Below are 18991 nucleotides of genomic sequence, written 5' to 3'. Positions count from 1 at the left end.
GGGCAGCCTCGCCTATATTGTGAGATTCTGTTTAAAAAATAAAAAGGGGGCTGGAGAGGTGGCTCAGAGATTAAGAGCACTGGCTGTTCTTCCAAAGGTCCTGAGTTCAATTCCCAGCAACCATATGGTGGTTCATAACCATTTGTAATGAGATCTGGTGCCCTCTGAATACTGTATAAATAATGAATAAATAAATCTTTAAAAAAAATAAAAAGGAACTATTGATACAACTGAATCTTCTTTGCCTATGTGGCTCTATTTCCAGGTAGGGTTACTTATTATATAATTATATATATATATATATATATATATATATATATATATATATATATATATATATATACACATACATACATATATATAATGGCTCCCATATGTTTCTGAGCCCCTATTTTTTTTTTACCTTTTTAAAGATTGTTCATAACTTCTGGTTATATTTTATAATACTTATTAATTTTCCATGTGGGTGATTCTTATTTTTACAACTTATTTCTAAGTTCAAAAGAGCAGGGCCTGGCTCCACCAGCTGCTGTTCTGTCCCTTGGTGCTATCTTGGCTCTATTCCTCCCCTCAAACTCTGCACACAGTCCTCTTCCAAAGAAGGCAGCTTTCTTTCTAGTCTCCCTGACAATTTGCTTTGTCTCCATGTCCCAGCTCAGATTTATGTAGCAACCTAATGCACTATCCAATTATCTTTAAGATCTAGAATCTTCCAATGAGGCGGTTTCTCTGACTCTCTCTAAAATCTATTGAAAACCCTACAAAAGCTTCTATAGCCATGTCTGGAGCAGCACATGATTTCCTAATGCTATGTACGGTGTTGACTCTATATACTGGCTTACTGACTCATTAATTCATATTGTCACTCTTTCCAAGTAGACAGAGGGGCCCATGAGAATAAAAGACATATTTATAACCTCTTCACACAGTGTCCGGCCCAGTGTCACATTTGGTAGCTATCAACATGCACAAATTAAATATGACTTCAAATTCAGCAAGTATTAAGGGATTTGCAGCATCACTACAGAAAGCTTTGATAACCTTCCAAGTCCAGAAGTTTTTTGTTTTTTTGTTTTTAGAATTATCGCCTTCCGAAGGTACAAATGTGACTCACTGATGTAGTGGATCAACTGCTGAAGTCATTTTAATGCTTTCACTCTTTACCTGAGTCTGCCGTCCTCTGCCGCAGCACCTCCTGGAATAATCTTCGTAATAAATATGCCAGGGTCATCTCCAATGTGAGGATTATCTGTCCCTCCAGCAATACTGAACCCCAGGCCTGAATTTCCCTGTAGAAACAATAAGTGGATATTAAATGATGTACTGTCATTTAAAACCCAGTCCCCTGGCTCTTTTTGTTATCATGATACTACTCAAATGGAAATTTTGTGATAGCAGTCTTGTGTACGAAGCCGCAATGCTCACTGTCAGCAGACACAGCAAGGTCAGAGGAACTCTCAGGTCTTTGTTTTGCAATAACTCAAGGGGTGGTGTAATTTTTTTACTTAAAAATGATTCCTTCATGCAGCAATTAAAATAACCATTATGATTGAATAAGAAAGGAAATATTGAAAATAAAGCATGTGGGACATTTGAAGAGGTTTTAGGATATCAGCTATAAAAATATACATTCACCTGAAAAAATAAGAAGTAGTTATATAAAAACCACAATGTGATAGGATAGTGACATTTATGTGGCTTTGCCTTATTGATTCTACTTTTGTTGCTTTATGGATTATCCATCAAACAAATGGGCTCCAATGTAACACACTTGGACTTCCGGAGGAAAGACCCCTTCCAGATCCAGGACACATGAGATACTTCCGGTGATGAACAAGGTTTATTTGCAGTGGCAATAGACAAGCCACATGTTACTTCTTCGTCATGAAAGTCTGAGTAGTTTACATTCTAATAAACTTTTCATACTTTTTTTTTTTTAGATTGCAGTAATTAACATCCAATATGTGCATAACTCCTAAAAATAAGGCAATACTGAAAGTGCCCTCAAAATTCACTTATAATCTCCAAAGATTTCTTATTTACATATTCTCTTTAATCTATTTCACCATGGTTACATTCTGTTTCAACAATTGTGTTCTGATGTTTTTCCAGTTCACATTTGACTTTAAATCCTTTCTGTACATTTAGGTACTTTTTAAAATGGGAAAGTAGTATCTCATTAAGATCATATGCCATCACATATTTAACTGGTCTGTTGATGGATATTTAATTTTATTCATGTGAGGACATTGAATATAGCCTACTCAATTTATGATTGCTTGAGTAAGTTCTACTTTGTGGTAAAAATCAGGCAAAGAGTAAAAATTTAACACTTAAACCTGAGAAATAAATTAGGGCACTCAATTAGTCATAAAACCTCAATACTAAGATAAAGTCAGATATAAATTGGTAGTTATACTACAATAAATGTCAAGGTCATGTTTAGCATTATATTTTGGGGAGTGTGCACATGGGGTGGGGGGTACACAGATCTAGGTGTGCACGGGAAGAGGCCAGAGGAGAATGTTGGATGCCTTTCCCTATGGCTTTCTACCTTCTCCCTGAGACAATGTCTCACTGAACGGGAAGCTTATCATCTTTGACCTAGGCTGGCTGACTGGCCCACAAGCCCTTGCCTTCCTCTCTTTCCCCATGACCATTGCCGAGGCTGCAGATAAGTATGTTGATAGCCGTGTGTGGTGGGAAGCCAAACTGAAGTCTTTTTCCTAGATGAGGAATATCAAACGTGAGGAGCAAGTGCTCTCACTCACCTAACCATCTCTTCAGCCTTGGCTTAGTACTTTTTTAAATTTATGAATTTAAGAAAAGTGAATTTTTGAGGCTATGTTTATACTGAATGCTTAAAATTTAAAATTAGTCGAATGCAAGTAATATCTTATATTTCATGTGGGCATCGTAGACACAGGACAAGCAATATCGTGAGTGTGTGTTGCAGGGACATAGACATACACACACACACACACACACACACACACACACACACACACACACACGAGACACTAAAATAAATCTTGAAAAATTAGTAGGACTGGAGAGAAGGTTGGGCAATCAAGAGCATATTCTGCTCCTCCAGAGGCCCTGAGTTAGGTCCCAGGAGTGCTGGGAAGCTCACAACTACTTGTAATTCCAACTCCAGGGGTTCCAATGCTCTCTTTTGACTTCTGCTGTTTCCCATATACATGTGGTAAACATCCTCCACACAAACTAACTAAATTCATTAGTAGAGGAAAAATCTTTGAAGACCCTACTTATCCCTTTGATATTGTCTCTAATTCTGAGGTCCTTTAAAAAAAATCCCAATGTCCATTAATCAGAGACACATATTATCATCTATATTAATCATTAATTTATTTGCTCATTATAAGACACCATCTCTCCAGTGGAAGTTCTGCCTGGCTATAAGAGGTGGCCACTTCAGATTTCCTTTCCTCAGATGCTGGGAGTCTTGGCTAGCATCACCCCCCAGAGACTCTTGGGAGCCTTCTCTATCCCAAGTCTCTGGCAAGTTCCAGAGATACAACTTCCTTTCTTTCTCCCAACCCTCTTCCTACCTCCTTTCCTCCATTTTTTCCTAATGTGTGATCCCGAGCTCTGTTCCTCTCCTATCAGCTCCCTCCATCCATTCCCCTCTATTATATTTGATTTCCCCTTCTGAAGGAGAGTCAAGCATCCTTCCTTGGACTCTCATTGTTACTTGGTTTCTTTGGGTCTGTGACTTTTAGCATTATTAACCTGCACTTAATAGCTAATGTTCACTTATAAGTGAATATATACCGTGTACCATGTGTGTCTTTCTGGGTCTGGGTTACCTCACTCAAGGTGATACTTTATACATCTGTTCATATGCCTGGACATTGCATGATGTCTCTGTTTTTCATAGCTGAGTAGTATTCCATTGTGTAAATGTACCACAGTTTCTTTATCCATTCTTCAACTGAGGGCCACCATACGGGCGCTAGGAACCAAACCCAGGTCTTCAAGAGCTGCAAATGTCTTAATTACTATCAAGTCTCTTGTGATTTTATTTATAACTATTTTTAGAATTGATCATGTGTACATGTATATCTCTGCGTGGGTTTATGCATGTGAGCATGGTTCCTCTAGAAGTCTGAAGAGGTTGTTGGAGCTCCTTGGGCTGGAGTTACAGGTGAGCTGACTGTCATAGATGTTTGGAACCAGACTCCAATAGTTTGTCAGGGTGAAATGCACTCTTAGTAGCTGGTCATCTGCATTTCCCTCTTTTCAGAGATGTGTATATCAACTTGGGTATATCAACTTGGGTCACATATCATTATTTGTAGTTGTCTATTTATATCTTATCCTCAGTGTTTTTCTTTAGTTTTAGAGATTTATCTGTTACATAGTGTTATCAATAAATATTTGAGAATAAATGGCTAGTTGAGATGCCTACAGAGAATGTATACCAAGTGTTACTAAAGGAAAGACTCACACAGGACACAAGAGAAGTCTATCATTCCTTGAAGAATGCCTTGTGGAAGTAGAAGTCACTTTATCCTATATGAATGTAAGAATGAAAAAGGTAAAGCTGCAATATTCAAATTGTGGCTTAGCTCCACTAGGAATAATGATGTACGGACATCCGAATTGGGGAAACGCTGGCTTTGAAGGCATGGGCAGATCTTTCACTCAGAAAGTAGGTTACTGGTCAATAAGTATGAGGACCCAAGAGTCTACCAAGAATAAGCATGGATGGATTTAAGGGGTTCTTTAGGAATACTGGCTACAGACAGGAGAACTACTCTTGCGATGGAGAAAAGGAAATGCTTTAAGAAATTTTAGAAGGGAAAGTCTATCACTATTGTGTTTTAAAAACATCCTGTGATTCAGCACATCTTGAAAGCAACTGCTTTGAAGACAGCAAAGAGACACTTAACCACTGTTTAAAAAACTGACTACAGTACAGAGCATGTGGTGGCTCTTCTCTTCCCTACTATACATCTCCCGAACCCCAAAGCCACACCAAGGAAAAGGATGAATGGATGGGGACTCCACAGTGGAAAGATGTAGATATAAACAGAATTTAGCTTGCCTGGTGTTTCTGATCTCAAGAATGTGCAGAAGGTTTTGTAGTCCTATTCAAACCAGTCTGACAGATGGGTCCAGTTAGCCACTGTAGTTTTTAAGAGAGGTTTGTCTGAATTTATGTAAAAACTGATTTGAAGTGCTTTCTCCCTTCGCTTCCTGTTTCTCCCAGCTGTTGCCACAAGTCTGCAACACACAGTGGATCTCAGTGAAAGGAAAATCTGCTTGTCTCTCTCCATGGCTGAATCATTTCAGTCCCCTGATGTCTGTCCCAGAGGTCCTGGCTGCAAAGGCAGGTCTTGGCACTTTCCTCTTCTGAGTGGCATCTCTCCATGGGAACCGGCTGACCTCCAGATGACACTCTTAGATCCTGAAAATTGTGGCTAACAAACTGAATGTTGAAGTCCAACAGCATCAATAGAAACCAGAGGTGTCATGCTGGTGAGGGCAACACCTGTATGAGGGACTAGGAGGGCTTCTGTGTACTTGCGGTTGGGTAGATTCTGTGACCAATGCATGTGACTGGCATGGACTATTCTTTCTCCTGGTCACCAGTTTTCCACATTTGCTGACTGCCCTGCAAAACCACAAACCATTGTCTGGCTAAACGGTGCTTCCTGCTGCCTGTGCTCTATGACACCTCTTCTCACCAGAGCAAGCAACAACTCGAGCTGCCAGTATTACAAACACCATGTCCCTAGGAAGGCTCCTTTAAAATAATATTCCTCAAAAAAGAGTTGCCAAAAAGACAGATAAGTCATATCAAAATTTCATGCTTTTGTACACTGTTCATAGATATGGTTTTTTTTATATTTTAGAAATAAAATTCTTATTTAAAATTCTATTTTCTATAATCCTGGTCTGGGAATTTATCCCAGAAAAATATCTATAGGTATGTGCAATGCTTTGTTGTGGCATTATTTTTAAAAAGTAAAATACATACACACACACACACATACACAGACACACACACACACACACACACACACACACACACACACACACACACACACAAAATGCTACTGAAATCAGACATCTTTCAAAGCAGTGTGATGGGTTAGGGAAATCACTTCATGGGTCAGAGCAGTCGCTATACAAACCTGAGTTCAAATCTCCTGCGTTTATCTATACTGTCTTGTGATAAGTACTGAGGTTGAATCCTGGACCTTGCACGGGCTAGGCACATACTCTCTCTCTGAGTCACATTGCTGGCCCATTTATTTTAAGACAGATACCGTCATGGTCATGTTACCCAGTACAGTCTTAATCTTGACATCTGCTTACCTCAGGTTTCCTAGTAGCTAGGATTATGGGAATATACCAGCATCCTTGGTTTAGAAGAGGAGTTTTAAAAGCTATAAAGTCCTAAATAACCAAATAAGTTATCTAAAGCCACATAGCAACTACTCACTGGATTTAAAATGCAAAGACAGATATTTCAAGTTCTAAATACTGTTTTCATCCTGTCACTCAGTTTCTTCTAAGCTCAAGATTAACTTGATAGCAGTGGAATAATTTACATAGCAATAAATCCTCTTGTTTTCATCTTTTGAAAGGCTCAGTTGGTAGACCAGAGGACTGTAGTTGAAAGGCTTTAAATCATGTGTATTGATGTCATGATTTTTTTTTTTATAAAATTCTGATTAGTATATAAGCATGGAGTTGGACCCTTTGGACCGGAAATTGGTTTCTCAGTCTGCCATTCTCAACTTTGAGTCTAGTTGTCTTTTCTGTAAAATGGAGATAATGACAGCCTTGTCAGCCAGACGGAAGCAGATGACTAGAGACTAGCACAAGGATCGCTGTGACATGTGTATGATGGGGAAAGAAATTTGGAAGAAGTAAATCAAGTTCATTTAGAATGGTAGTTGAATTCTGGAGAACTATTGGTGCTAACAGAGAGGGGAAAATGCTGATACCCTGAGGAAGAGTAATGCTTATTTGGCAATAAACATAGAGAAATTTCATATTTTAGCCACTGTGAATGACTTCCTTGAGGAATATGAAGTAATGAGGGTTAACGCAAACAAGTTCTGGAAACATTATAACCTTTAATGCCATTAGAAACAAACACATATTTTTCATAAATTTCAACAAAGTATCTTAGTTTCTTTATCGTTTCTCGACGTAAGATGGTTAACAATTGGACCTTCTCTTATCATCCCATTAAGTCATTTACTTTCAATGATGCATCTGCTGCAATTCCCAGAATGTCATTTCAAAGAACTTCTGTTTGGAATAGTGTGTACACAGAATTAGGGAGAAATGGGCACTCTTGCCTTGTCTTAACCTTGACTTCTGCTTGCCTGTCAGTCTACAAATGATAATCTGACACACAAATCTGGTTCATTTGAGCTATTCCTTAAAAACGGCCAGTGTCTTTCAACTTCCACCATCTTGTCTCCTCCCGACTTTCAGACTTCACTAGCTCTCACTGCTTTTCTTGTTTCAAGTTTAATTTATGTTACTCCACCATCTCATGAGCACTTTAGCCTTTCCCTCTCACTGAAGCCGGTGCTCAAAGGATGACTATCAGGCCCACATGTCCATGAAGGCTAAAAAAAAATTTTTAAAGGACATGGCACGGGGTGGGGGTGGTGTGGTGTGGGTGAGGTGGGGGGGGGGGGTTGGCGGCTGTGCTAGAAGGCATAAAAACAAAAGAACAAGGATGAAGCTAAATAGCAAATAAATTGCATTGGATATAGTGAAAAGTAGCCAGGTGGCCATTCCTCCCAAGCAAAGGAGAGAGGCACTCCTCAGCCCTTTCCTCCTCCTGCTGCTGCGGAACATGGGACTGCTGTTAGATGATTCTTTTTTTTTTCTTCCTTGACAAAATCCAGGAAGTATTCTCTCTTAAATGAAAAATCAAGTTTTAAATGTTAGACTTTCTCCCACTCTCTCTGTGTTTCTCTCTCACAGTCTCTCTCACTGTCTCTCCCTCCCTCTCCACCCCCACTCAGTATGTGTTAAGTTCTCTAAGAAGCATGTGTCAAGGATTAAATGAGGAAATCTTATTAAGAAAAATGCCTGTGAAAGAAACTAGGGAAATAGCCAGAAGAGGATGAAGAGCCATGGGATGACCAGGCAATCCGACTCCTGCTCCAGCTAAGTGGAAGAAACTAGTGGGGAGGTCAGTTGATAACCTCCTAGATTGCCACTGTGGGATTCATGAGATGAATCCTCTATCTCCCAGAATGCACCCTGCCTCCACAGCCCTCAGTACTCAGCCATTGGCTTTTCAGAGTAGCCTCTGGGTTGCATGGCTTTGGGGCAAACTTGAGAGTAAATTTCCGCTTTCAGAGCACAGCAGCTGGGCTCTGGTGAATTATGCTGCCTGTAGTTGGCAGTGTGTGAAGCACATTCTCGTGGCTGCCACACAGCTAAACATTGTGAGGATGAAAGAAAACATGTGCAAGCCAGAGACAGGCTTCCAGGGTCAGCCTTCTGTGAACTGCTCACTACTGCCTTGATCCATTTATGCTTTGTCTGTGGAGCCTCACATATCCCCGTGCTAGCACAGAAAGTGCCTGACTCTGTATAGATCCTCATTTCCCCTTCATTTGCTCTACATAGTTTTGTCACAATTTTTCAACTCGTTTTTTTATTTTTGTGTACAGCACATTGGACTGCACATTGCCTACATTCTTACCTGCCACGTTCTATTGCCAACATCCATTCAAAGCATAACAATTCAGTTATGCGCTTTCTGTGCCAGAATCACATAGTACATGGATATGGAAGGAACTGAATAAATTCTTGCATGAACTTAACTGAGCAGACTGTTTTTCTGCCTAAAGTGCATCTCCTCTCTTTAGTACTCAATTTATCTTCCAATAACAAACTCTACCTCCTCTGATATCTGTGACGTGTTCTTCAACTGCTTCATGGAGATAAAGCTGCCCTTCCCTCTACGCTTCTGCATAACTTTGTGCATAACCCACATTGAATACAAGGCCACTTAAATATTGTAGTGGTCGGTTGTATGTCAGTTTGACACACGCTGAAGTCATCAGGGAGGAAGGAGCTTTAATGGAGAACATGCCTCTACAAGATCCAGCTCTAAGGCATTTTCTTAATTAGTGATCAAATGTGGGAGGGCCCAGTCCATGGTGGGCAGTGCCATCCCTGGCTGGTGGTCCTGGGTTCTATAAGAAAGACATGAACAAAACATGTGAGGCAAGCCAGTAAGCAGCACCCTTCCATGGCCTCTGCATCAGCTCCTGCCTCCAAGTTCCAACCCTGCTAGAGTTCCTGTCCTGACTGCCTTAGGGGATGAACCGCAGTGTGGAAGTACAAGCTGAATAAGCCCTTTCCTCCCCCATTTGCTTTTGGTCATAGAGTTTCATTGTAGCCATAGAAACCTGAACTAAGACAAAGATCTTCTCCTTCTCTAAATTCTCAGCATTTAGAAGAGAGGTCCACGCCATATTTCCAATGACATTTCTTGATTTCAACCCAATACCTCATGACAGAAAATTCTCAGTAAATGTTTGTTGGATTAAACTAAACTGGAAAAAGAAAAAGAAAAAGAAAAAGAAAGAAGAAAAAAGAAAAAAATGCATTTGGACGACTGAGAGGAGAAGGAAAGGTCAGGTGAAGGAGGTTACTTAATTTTACTGTAGAAAGGCTAATGGCTGAATCATCTCATTAATCCCACGTTTACTTGAGTAACAGCTATGGATTCAATATTGTGTCCGATTTTGAAAACAAAAGAACACAGGATCCAATAATACCTTTCTCCAAAGCCTGAGGTCTATCTGGATTCCAGGGTGGAGAACAGTGTGGCTGTGGCTCAGTTTTCAAATTGTCCCTGGCTTTCTCTGGATCTAGGTGTAAGGCATTTTCTCCCTTAGTGGTCAAAGTGGGAGGGCACAGCCCATTGTGGGTGGGGCCAACCCTGGGCTGGTGGTCCTGGGTTCTATAAGAAAGACTGAACAGCCCTGTGAAGCAGGCCAGTAAGCAGCACTCTTCCATGGCTTGTTTTAAACTATCTTAACTTCCTCTTCCTTTATCTCAACTAATTTGCTAATTTCTTATTCGCCACTTTAGATAGAGATTCACTGTGTTCCCAAAATGCACTTTTCTCATTTCTCTCTAAGCATCTATATGTGTGATCCTTAGTAGCAGTTTTTCAATCTGCTAACTGTTGAAAATTGCATTTTATTCCTTACTAGACTGTGAGGAAAGTTTTAAAATTATTAATACTTTGAATTTTTTTTTCTGATACTAACTACCTATGGCTTTCCTGTAGTAGTGGAAAAAAAAGAATACTTGGGCAAAGCAGTTAAGGGCATAAAGATTTGTTTTTCTAGCATACACTTCCAGGTTTTAGTCCATTACTTTGGGAAAAGTCAGTATGGTAGGACGCCAGACAGCTGCTCTCAGGAAGTAGAAGCCAATGAATGCAAGATGCATGTTAGAACTCTGCTCAATCACTTTCTAAGGACCCTCTGGCCAGGGCAGTGTGTCAGCTACAGTACAGCAATCTTTCTGCTTCAGGCTTTTCACACCCCATTCAGAGGCACATCTCCAGGTGACTCGGTTTTGTCAAGTTGACTATTAGTGCTAACCATGATCACACATGTCACATCGCTGACAGTAGATTATGAGTCCCTAAAAAGAACTCAGCTTAAAACGGCAAGAAAGTCCTAGTCAGGGGAGATTCTGATTTAGTATACTCATATTGTTGCCTCATCGCTTACTCACCCTACCCTCACCTGTCTTTAATGGGCTAGTAGGAGTAGGAATGAAAACACATGGCCTAGTGAGATAGCTCAGAAGGTAAATGCCTAGCACTGCTAATGACCTCAATTCAATCCCTTGGATCCATGTGATGGAAGGAAAAAAAATTGACTCCCAGAAGTTCTCTTCTGATCTCTATAAGTATGAATCCACACACATGCACCTCCACTACCAATATACACAAAAATAATCAAGTGTAATTAAAAGACAAAACTGCCTGGAGCCTGTAAAGGGCAAGTCCTACAGGCAAATGCAAAATGTGAGCACAGTAGTGAACTACTCCTGCTGTGTTTCATCCCAGGTCTACCACTTCTTAGCTTAGACCTTGACCAGTCTTTACTTAACAATATAAATAACAATTTTTAAGTTAGATGTAAATTACTAATACTCAAATATCTTTAAGCATCATGACATGTATGGAAGAAAATGTCATAGTGAAGGCCACGCCTGTGTATATTAACCAATAAATTAAAACCAGGCCATAGAATGGGATTTTTTTTTGTACTGTGTGTAGACAGTGGAAAAATAACAGTACCTAATACTCTTGTTAGTGTTTTAGTAAAAGACATGGTGATAGTACCAACATACACTAGAAGCCATGGGGTTCTTCACTGCCACACACTCACAAAGGTCACTTTCTCCTAACATGCCTTTAGTGAGGTTATAAAAATTGTTGGTTTTATTAAATTTGCGGATATGTGTTATGTCTTGAATGATGCTCCCCAGATCTCACTTGTTAAATGCTTGGTCTTTAATGTAACAGTCTCAGATGTGAGGTCTTTGGGAGAAGGTTAGACCATCATTATGCAATGGGCATGCTTATTCTCCTATTGAGGGATGATGCAAACTTCAGGAGGTTGTACTAGAGGTAGGAAATATGGTATTGGATGCATGGCCTTGATTGGTTTGCTTTTATTACTGGCTTCTTCTTCTTCTTCTTCTTCTTCTTCTTCTTCTTCTTCTTCTTCTTCTTCTTCTTCTTCTTCTTCTTCTTCTTCTTCTTCCTCCTCCTCCTCCTCCTCCTCCTCCTCCTCCTCCTCCTCCTCCTCCTTTTAAAGGTACCATGAGGTGAGAACTATGCTACATCAAATGCTTTCTCCCATCATTTTCTGTCTTACCATATATTCTGAAACAAGGACACCAAAGGACCATGCCCAACACTTCCGTAAATGGTGAGATACTCAAGGAAATTCCTCTAAAATCAAGAACAAGGCAAGGCTGCCCACTCTCTCCATATCTCTTCAATATAGTCCTCGAAGTTCTAGCCAGAGCAATAAGACAACAAAAGGAGATCAAGGGTATTCAAATGGGAAAGGAGGAAGTCAAATTATCCCTATTTGCAGATGATATGATAGTCTACATAAGTGACCCTCAAAATTCCACCAGAGAACTCCTACAGCTGATAAACACCTTCAGCAAATTGGCTGGATACAAAATTAACCCAAAAAAGTCTGTAGCCTTCCTATACACAAATGACAAGCTTGCAGAGGAAGAAATTAGGAAAGCTACACCCTTCACATTAGCCACAAGCAATATAAAATACTTAGGAGTTACTCTAACTAAGCAAGTGAAGGACTTGTTTGAAAAAAATTTCAAAACTCTAAAGAAAGAGATTGAAGACAACCTTGCTTCTTTTACTTTGTTTTCTTGGGTATTTTACCACAATGATGAGTGTGTTGAATAACATAACAGACACAACATTTTATTGTTGTTTAGTATGTATGAAGTTTGTAAATGAAAAATTGTTTCAATTGTAAACTAAGGAAATGAAAATTTAACTGAACATTATTTGTCTTTAAGAACTGACATACAGCTGGGTGGTGGTGGCGCACGCCTTTAATCCTACCACTTGGGAAGTAGAGGCAGGCAGATCTCTGTGAGTTCGAGGTCAGCCTGGTCTACAGAGAGAGTTCCAAGACAGAGAAGCCCTGTCTCAAAAAAAAAAAAAAAAAGACAGAAAGAAAGAAAGAACAACAACAAAGAACTGACATATAAATAATGGTTATGCAGTATTATGTATCTGATCAAAACTTTTCTGTAAATGAGTAAATAGAGCAAGTTTGTGTTTCTGAAGAAAACAACTGACAACACTTGTGATCAGCAGTAAAATTCGAGTTTTAAAGAGATATTTGGCTTTGTATATCTTGCTCTTACCATTGTCATCATGACTGGCATTTAACTTTCACTTCTGATAAGAGAGGTAGCATTGTAAACAAATATGAGTTATTTTTTATATTTGTAGTGAAATATGTCAAAACTTATATGACTGATTCAGTGAACCGGTATTTTCCAGTAAGCCAGTACATAAAATTCTTCAATGCATGTGAAAAGGTTCATTTATATTATAAAGGACATGCATAAATTTTAGTTAATATAGTACAGTAAACTCACTGACATAGCATTAGGTTTTATAATGTAAAAAAATTTAAAATAAAAATCCTTATCCTTTGCTAGGTTCTAGTGCTGTACCAAAAATTATTCATAATTTTAGGAAAAGATTATGGAAACTTAGAATGTCTTTTTTCCATTCAAACGCTTTACTTTCCAAATTCTCTTCAACAAAAATTACTAATATTTCTTGCTTTGAAACTCTACCCCTATTTGACCATGTCCCCCATGGGGAGGCCTAGTGGCACTCAGAGGAAGGATAGCAGGCTACCAAGAAGAGATTTGATACCCTATGAGCATATACAGGGGGAGGAGGTCCCCCTCAGTCACAGTCATAGGGGAGGGGAGAAGGGGAAAATGGGAAGGAGGGAGGAATGGGAGGATACAAGGGATGGGATAACAATTTAGATGTAATATGAATACATTAATAAAATATATTAAAAACAGAAAATCTAAAGAAAGAGGGAAGGAGTGAAGGGTGGGAGTAGCATTAAACACATATAAGCACCATACGTGTTCATGCTGCCTCAGTCTCTGTGAGTTCATATGTATGTGGGTCATGTTGATTCATAAGTCTTTGGTTTTTTTGGTGTTCTCCAACGCTCTTGCTCTTACACTCTTTCCTTCTCCGCTTCTGAGGAGTTTCCTGAGCCCTATGGGAGGGGTTGATGGAATCATCCTGTTTGGGATTAAATGTTCCAACATCTCTCACTCTCTGTGTAATGTCTGATCTCTGTATTTGTTCCCAGTTGCCGTAGGAGGAAGCATCTCTAACTATGGCTGAGCAAGGCACTGATCTGTGAGTATAGCAGATTAGGAGTCATTCTCTTGTAATATTTCTTATACTGGTAGTATTTAGTTTTATCAAAATGTCTTGGCTATCTAGTTTCAGGTTCTTGGTCATCCAGCAGTTTTGGGTATGGGTTCTATCTTGCAGAGTAGACCTTAAGCCAAATCAGATTTGACTGGTTTCCCCCACAAGCTTAGTGCTACCATTGCCCAAGAATATCACGATGTGGGGGAAAGCATGGTACCTGCTGTATAACCTCAATTATCCAAGTGTATGTACAAGTTGCAGAATCTAGAAGGACACACCAGCTGAGCTGCTTGTGACTGGGTGACTTAGTTCTTGGATTCTTATGTTTTGTTTCCTGTAATGCACATACTAAAAAAAAAAAAAAAAAAAAGAACATCATGCAAACGGGAACCATGCAGGTCAAAGGATTTGTGGCTGAGTTAGTATTTGTGTTCTTTCTTTGGTAGTACCTTCCTAGATCAAGTCACTAGCATGTAGGGCTCTATGTATGTATCAGTTTGACATCTCCATGTTTGATGAGTTGTGTAGGCTTTGCTGTCAGTTTGTGAAGAGCAACCTCTATAGTGTTGGCAACATCCTGGGTTGTTGTGGGTTCAGATGGAACCCCTTTGAGCAACAACTCAATTAGATTTAACACCCACTTTTAATTTATAATATAATGACTAGTTGAATGCATACATATAATTAAATTTGGACATTAAAAATGTCTTCCAACTAAAATGGTTAACAATTTTTGTTGTAAACAATACTCTAGCCATCTAGGATGGTATTGCTGTTGGGCTCAATAACTGCTCTCAAGCCTATTTATATCTAGTTTTTAAAGTATAAGTCAACAGGATCAGCTCTTGAAATCGGCATCAATTTTTCTTAGGATGCAACAGAATCTAAGGAGCTGAGGAAGCAGAATGCTTGAGGGGAGCCAGCAGGTGGATCCACTGCAGTTTAATTCTTATCCAATTAATAGCATTATTATCTCAGGGCATGGTAGAAAGTATCAACTCCAGAGGCACATGGACTTCCCATATGATTTGCTTTTCTGCAGGTGTGCTAAGATTTCTGAAAGTATTTGCAGATCACCCAATTGAAATCTGCCGAACAAGTTCTCCCATTCCTGCCACGGCTTAACATTTTTTTGGGGCCATGTGTATCATCCATCAAGGGCTTCCTACAGCTGTTATATATCTGGAACTTTGTATTATTTGAAAAATGCAAGGACCATTGGCAGCGGTACAGGTTTCAAGTCTCAAGATTGTGTTATAGCGAAATTTATTTGCAGAGCTTGTTTCTTTGGCTAAAAGTCATCATTTGTAAGTTTTCAAGCTATTTTGGGAGAAGTGCTCCTTTGGCACAGGAATCTAAATGTTCTCAGGACACCACTGTCAGTGGCCAAACAATCAGTCCACGGGCACCCAGGCAATCCTTAACTGCATAACACCACTCAAAAAACCTAGACACTACAACTATAGTATCTCCTGGAAGCACATGAACACAATTTCCACATCAGGAGCAAAAAAGTAGACTAAAGATTCTCTCTTTTCTTTCAGAAGAGTACCCTTCTTTGAAATGTCAGGATTTGGCTTCTAAGCAAATCCTCTAACTTCTATTGGGGTTGAAAGAATTTCAAGACATAAGAACCTGCTCCCCGCAATCCCCGAATTCCTCTTGTATTTCCTTACTTCTCACTAGATTTCAGGCACGATATTCACTTTATTTTACTCTGATATTTCAGGGTTATCGTTTCTTTGGGATTTTCTGCTTACTACTCTTTATACTTGTGAATTGGTCTATATCTGTATTCTGTTCTTAACTACTGTGTGACTACTCGAAGGCACCCTACTATGGATTATCAGCAATTTACCCTTCTCCCTGTCACCAGTCGCCACCCCCTACTTTAGCACTGTGCCATTTTCCCCATATCATTGATCACCGTTCAGGCTTGTCTTGCTAATTTATTATTCATTTTTTGTCTGTCTACTTGACTAGAGTTTAAATTTCAGTAGGCAAGGAGTCTCATGTCATATTCGCCACTTACTATTCTATTTACAGAACAGTGACAGGCTTATAGTAAATACTACTAATAAAATTTAAAGGCTTGATGACTGTATCAGTGAGACACTTGAACAACCGGGAAAGAATACAGGTTTGGAGTAGACTGACAAGTGTCTAATCTCACTTAGGCTCTGAATGTGTCACCCAGAATTCACATATTATAATACATTTAATCTCCAATATAATGTTGGGTGGAGGGATCTTTCAGGGTTGCCTTGGATCTTTGGGGCGGGGGGTTCATCATATGTGACTTGCTACATGACAGGGAGTGTCCATCTCTTTAGATTCTACCCTCATAAGTGGTCAAAGGTTTTCAAGACAATATCTTTGGGAGCATAGAGTAGCCCTTATCAGAGACTGACATGCTAATACCTTGGTGTAACCAACCCCCATATTATAATAATTATTATTACTATTATGATTATTAATAATTTTGTATGTGTGCATGGTACATCTGGGGGTCAAAGTAGGGAAGAGAGGACACTTAGTGGAATTGGTTCTGTCCTTTCATCTTTATGGGGTTCTGGGGATCAAACTCAGGATATAAGGCACATGTAGGAAGCACTTTTACTTACTGAGCCATCTCCCCAACCCATAATTTTATGTTCTTTATAAAGACCATGATTGGTTTCCTATACTCACTCTGGTGGCCAGTGTCACACCATTTTTCAATGGTCTGTTTTGGTTGAACAATGACATTTCTGGAAGGTAATGTAAGTGTTCCTTACCTTGTCTGAGAACCATCTGACATTCTTTACCTCACCACTCTCTGGTGACCCCTACCAATGACACCATGGGTTCCAAAATGAAACCATTCAATCTCGATCATCCTCCTTCCTCCATGTCTGTCCTTTAAATACCCAGACCGGAAGCAGATAATGAATCCTCTGTGTTCTTGAATGACAGCCTCCCCTTTGTAGATCTGTCATGTACATAAGCCGGTTCTGTATTAGAATTGCTCATTCGCTGCCTCTCTTTCCTCTTTTCCAATCTGATGCGCCCTGCTCCCATCTTAGCCTTGAAGCTTCCCTGATCTTTTTATTTGAATTCTACTCCCAGGGCCCAAATTAATTGTCTTTTGTTCTAGAAAAACTCACTTCATCTCACATCAAACCAGTCTTTACAAACAAACACAACTAACATTCAGAAGTGCAGTAGTTATACTAATGTCTCCTAGGCAATTTCTACCATTACTTTATGTTTGGAGAATGAGTATATTAGATTTATCTCTTAGCCCATTTTTCAATAATAGGAAGTCAGCAATATTCTCTGGTCACAGTTCTCTGATCTATAACACCAGGAAGCAATGTTGATAGAAGTTGTAGGTGTCCTGTGCTCAATCATAGAGAACACCAAGCTTGTAACACCCCGGATGACGGCATGGTTTAAAAAGAATACAAAGAAGGTAAGTAGGAGACTTGGATCCTTCAGCTTAAATAGAGGCTCCTTCTCATTTCCCTCCACTCTCCTCCTTGCTTCTACTTACAGTTCCCAAACACACGCCATTTCCGTCTCTATATTCTTTGCTCATTTACCTAAGCTCAGCTCAAGCACTGTCACTGACACAAAGATCTCAACTCATAAGCTGGGTCTGGACAAGGTTTCTGCGTGCCTTTGGCTTACTTTGGACCTACTCCTGGAAAACGAAATACATTTATTTTATCACATTATAATAATTAGAAGCACGAAGAAGGATTATTTGATTTATAGGTACCTCTATCCACGGTTGGCACAGAGTGTACAAAAATATTTGTTTCTTTAAACAAATACACTCGGTCTTATCTTTATTGGTATTACCATGTTAAACACTCCATGACCTTGATTTTGGGCATTTCTTAAACAAGCATATTTGAATACTTGTTCCTTTCTGTTTTCTTCCTTCTATAAGTTCCAAAAGATTAAGCAGCTCACCTTTTGAAAAATAAAGAATTCTTTTGGCCTCCTGCTGTATGGAGAGGTGCAATGAAAGAACAGGCTACCCAGTGGAAGCCTGAGGAAGAAATTCACCTACACAGTTCCCTCTAATTTCCTAATCACACCCCAAATCCAATCACACTTTAAGAGAAAATGAAGCTTGAAATCTACTTCCTGTTGCTCTTGGAGTCTCCTCTACTCCCCCAGAGGAGTGAAGTTCTACCTCAATCACTTTTTCTAAAGAGCTCATATTTGACTAAGGATTTAACACACAGCATAAACTGTTCCATCTCTGCACCAGCTCCAGAGTGCTCCTATATCTGAAGGTAAAATAAATAACCAGAATTGAAGTGCAGGAGAAAGTTATACAGTCCCTTTAGTGGGCATTTCACCAGAATATAAAAAGAATAACTGCTTTGTTACTTATCCTTTGAGCAATAGAAGTAAGAAAACCAGGTGTTTACTTTCTCCTATTTTGCAGTAGAAATAAATTTTAGTTTTATGGATGAGGAGCGAGAGATAGATTCTCCAGGTTTTTCTTGGCTTCTCTGGCACACCCCTTTAGACACTAAGTAACAAGGGTAGGTAGAGCGGACAAAATGTTGATCTATCTTTGTACTTGAAGAAAGTTCATAATTTTCATTCAGGCATAAATGTGATTTGCCACTTTCTGATGCATCAGATCCACTGTAAACACGCGCATGCGCTCACACACACACACACACACACACACACACACACACACACACACACACACACACACACAGAAGATAGTATATTCTTAAAATCCTCTAACTGTCCACACCAACATAAAAAAAAAAAAAAAGATGAGTCAGCTTTCAGAGCACACCTTTGACCTCAAGCAAAGCACACAAGCATGCTTTCCTGATGGGGTTTATGCACGCAGCTTCCTCTCTCCCAGAAGAAACATCTACCAGATGGCAAAAATGACAACCTCAGAAAAAAAAACAAATTAAAGCTGAGTTTAAAACAGCAGCATTTCAGAAGGTCAAAGCG

General features: G+C 39.5%; 1 protein-coding gene across 30 annotated transcripts in view; it reads right to left on the bottom strand.

The window, feature by feature from the left end:
• The window catches only part of DLG2 (discs large MAGUK scaffold protein 2), a gene marked incomplete at its 3' end in the record, with an annotated part of 1901401 nt that overhangs the window by 527121 nt on the left and 1355289 nt on the right, over positions 1–18991 (bottom strand). For all 30 annotated transcript variants that reach the window (XM_084767719.1, XM_084767691.1, XM_084767717.1 and 27 more), the window contains one exon: positions 1165–1289. In XM_084767719.1, the coding sequence (XP_084623845.1) occupies positions 1165–1289 (125 nt within the window). The remainder of the gene's footprint in view (positions 1–1164; positions 1290–18991) is intronic.

The sequence above is a fragment of the Acomys minous genome, assembly GCF_964271855.1.
Source record: "Acomys minous genome assembly, chromosome: 2".
NCBI lineage: Eukaryota > Metazoa > Chordata > Mammalia > Rodentia > Muridae > Acomys > Acomys minous.
Note: the sequence above shows the minus strand (reverse complement) of the source record. Positions and strands in the feature narration are given on the sequence as shown.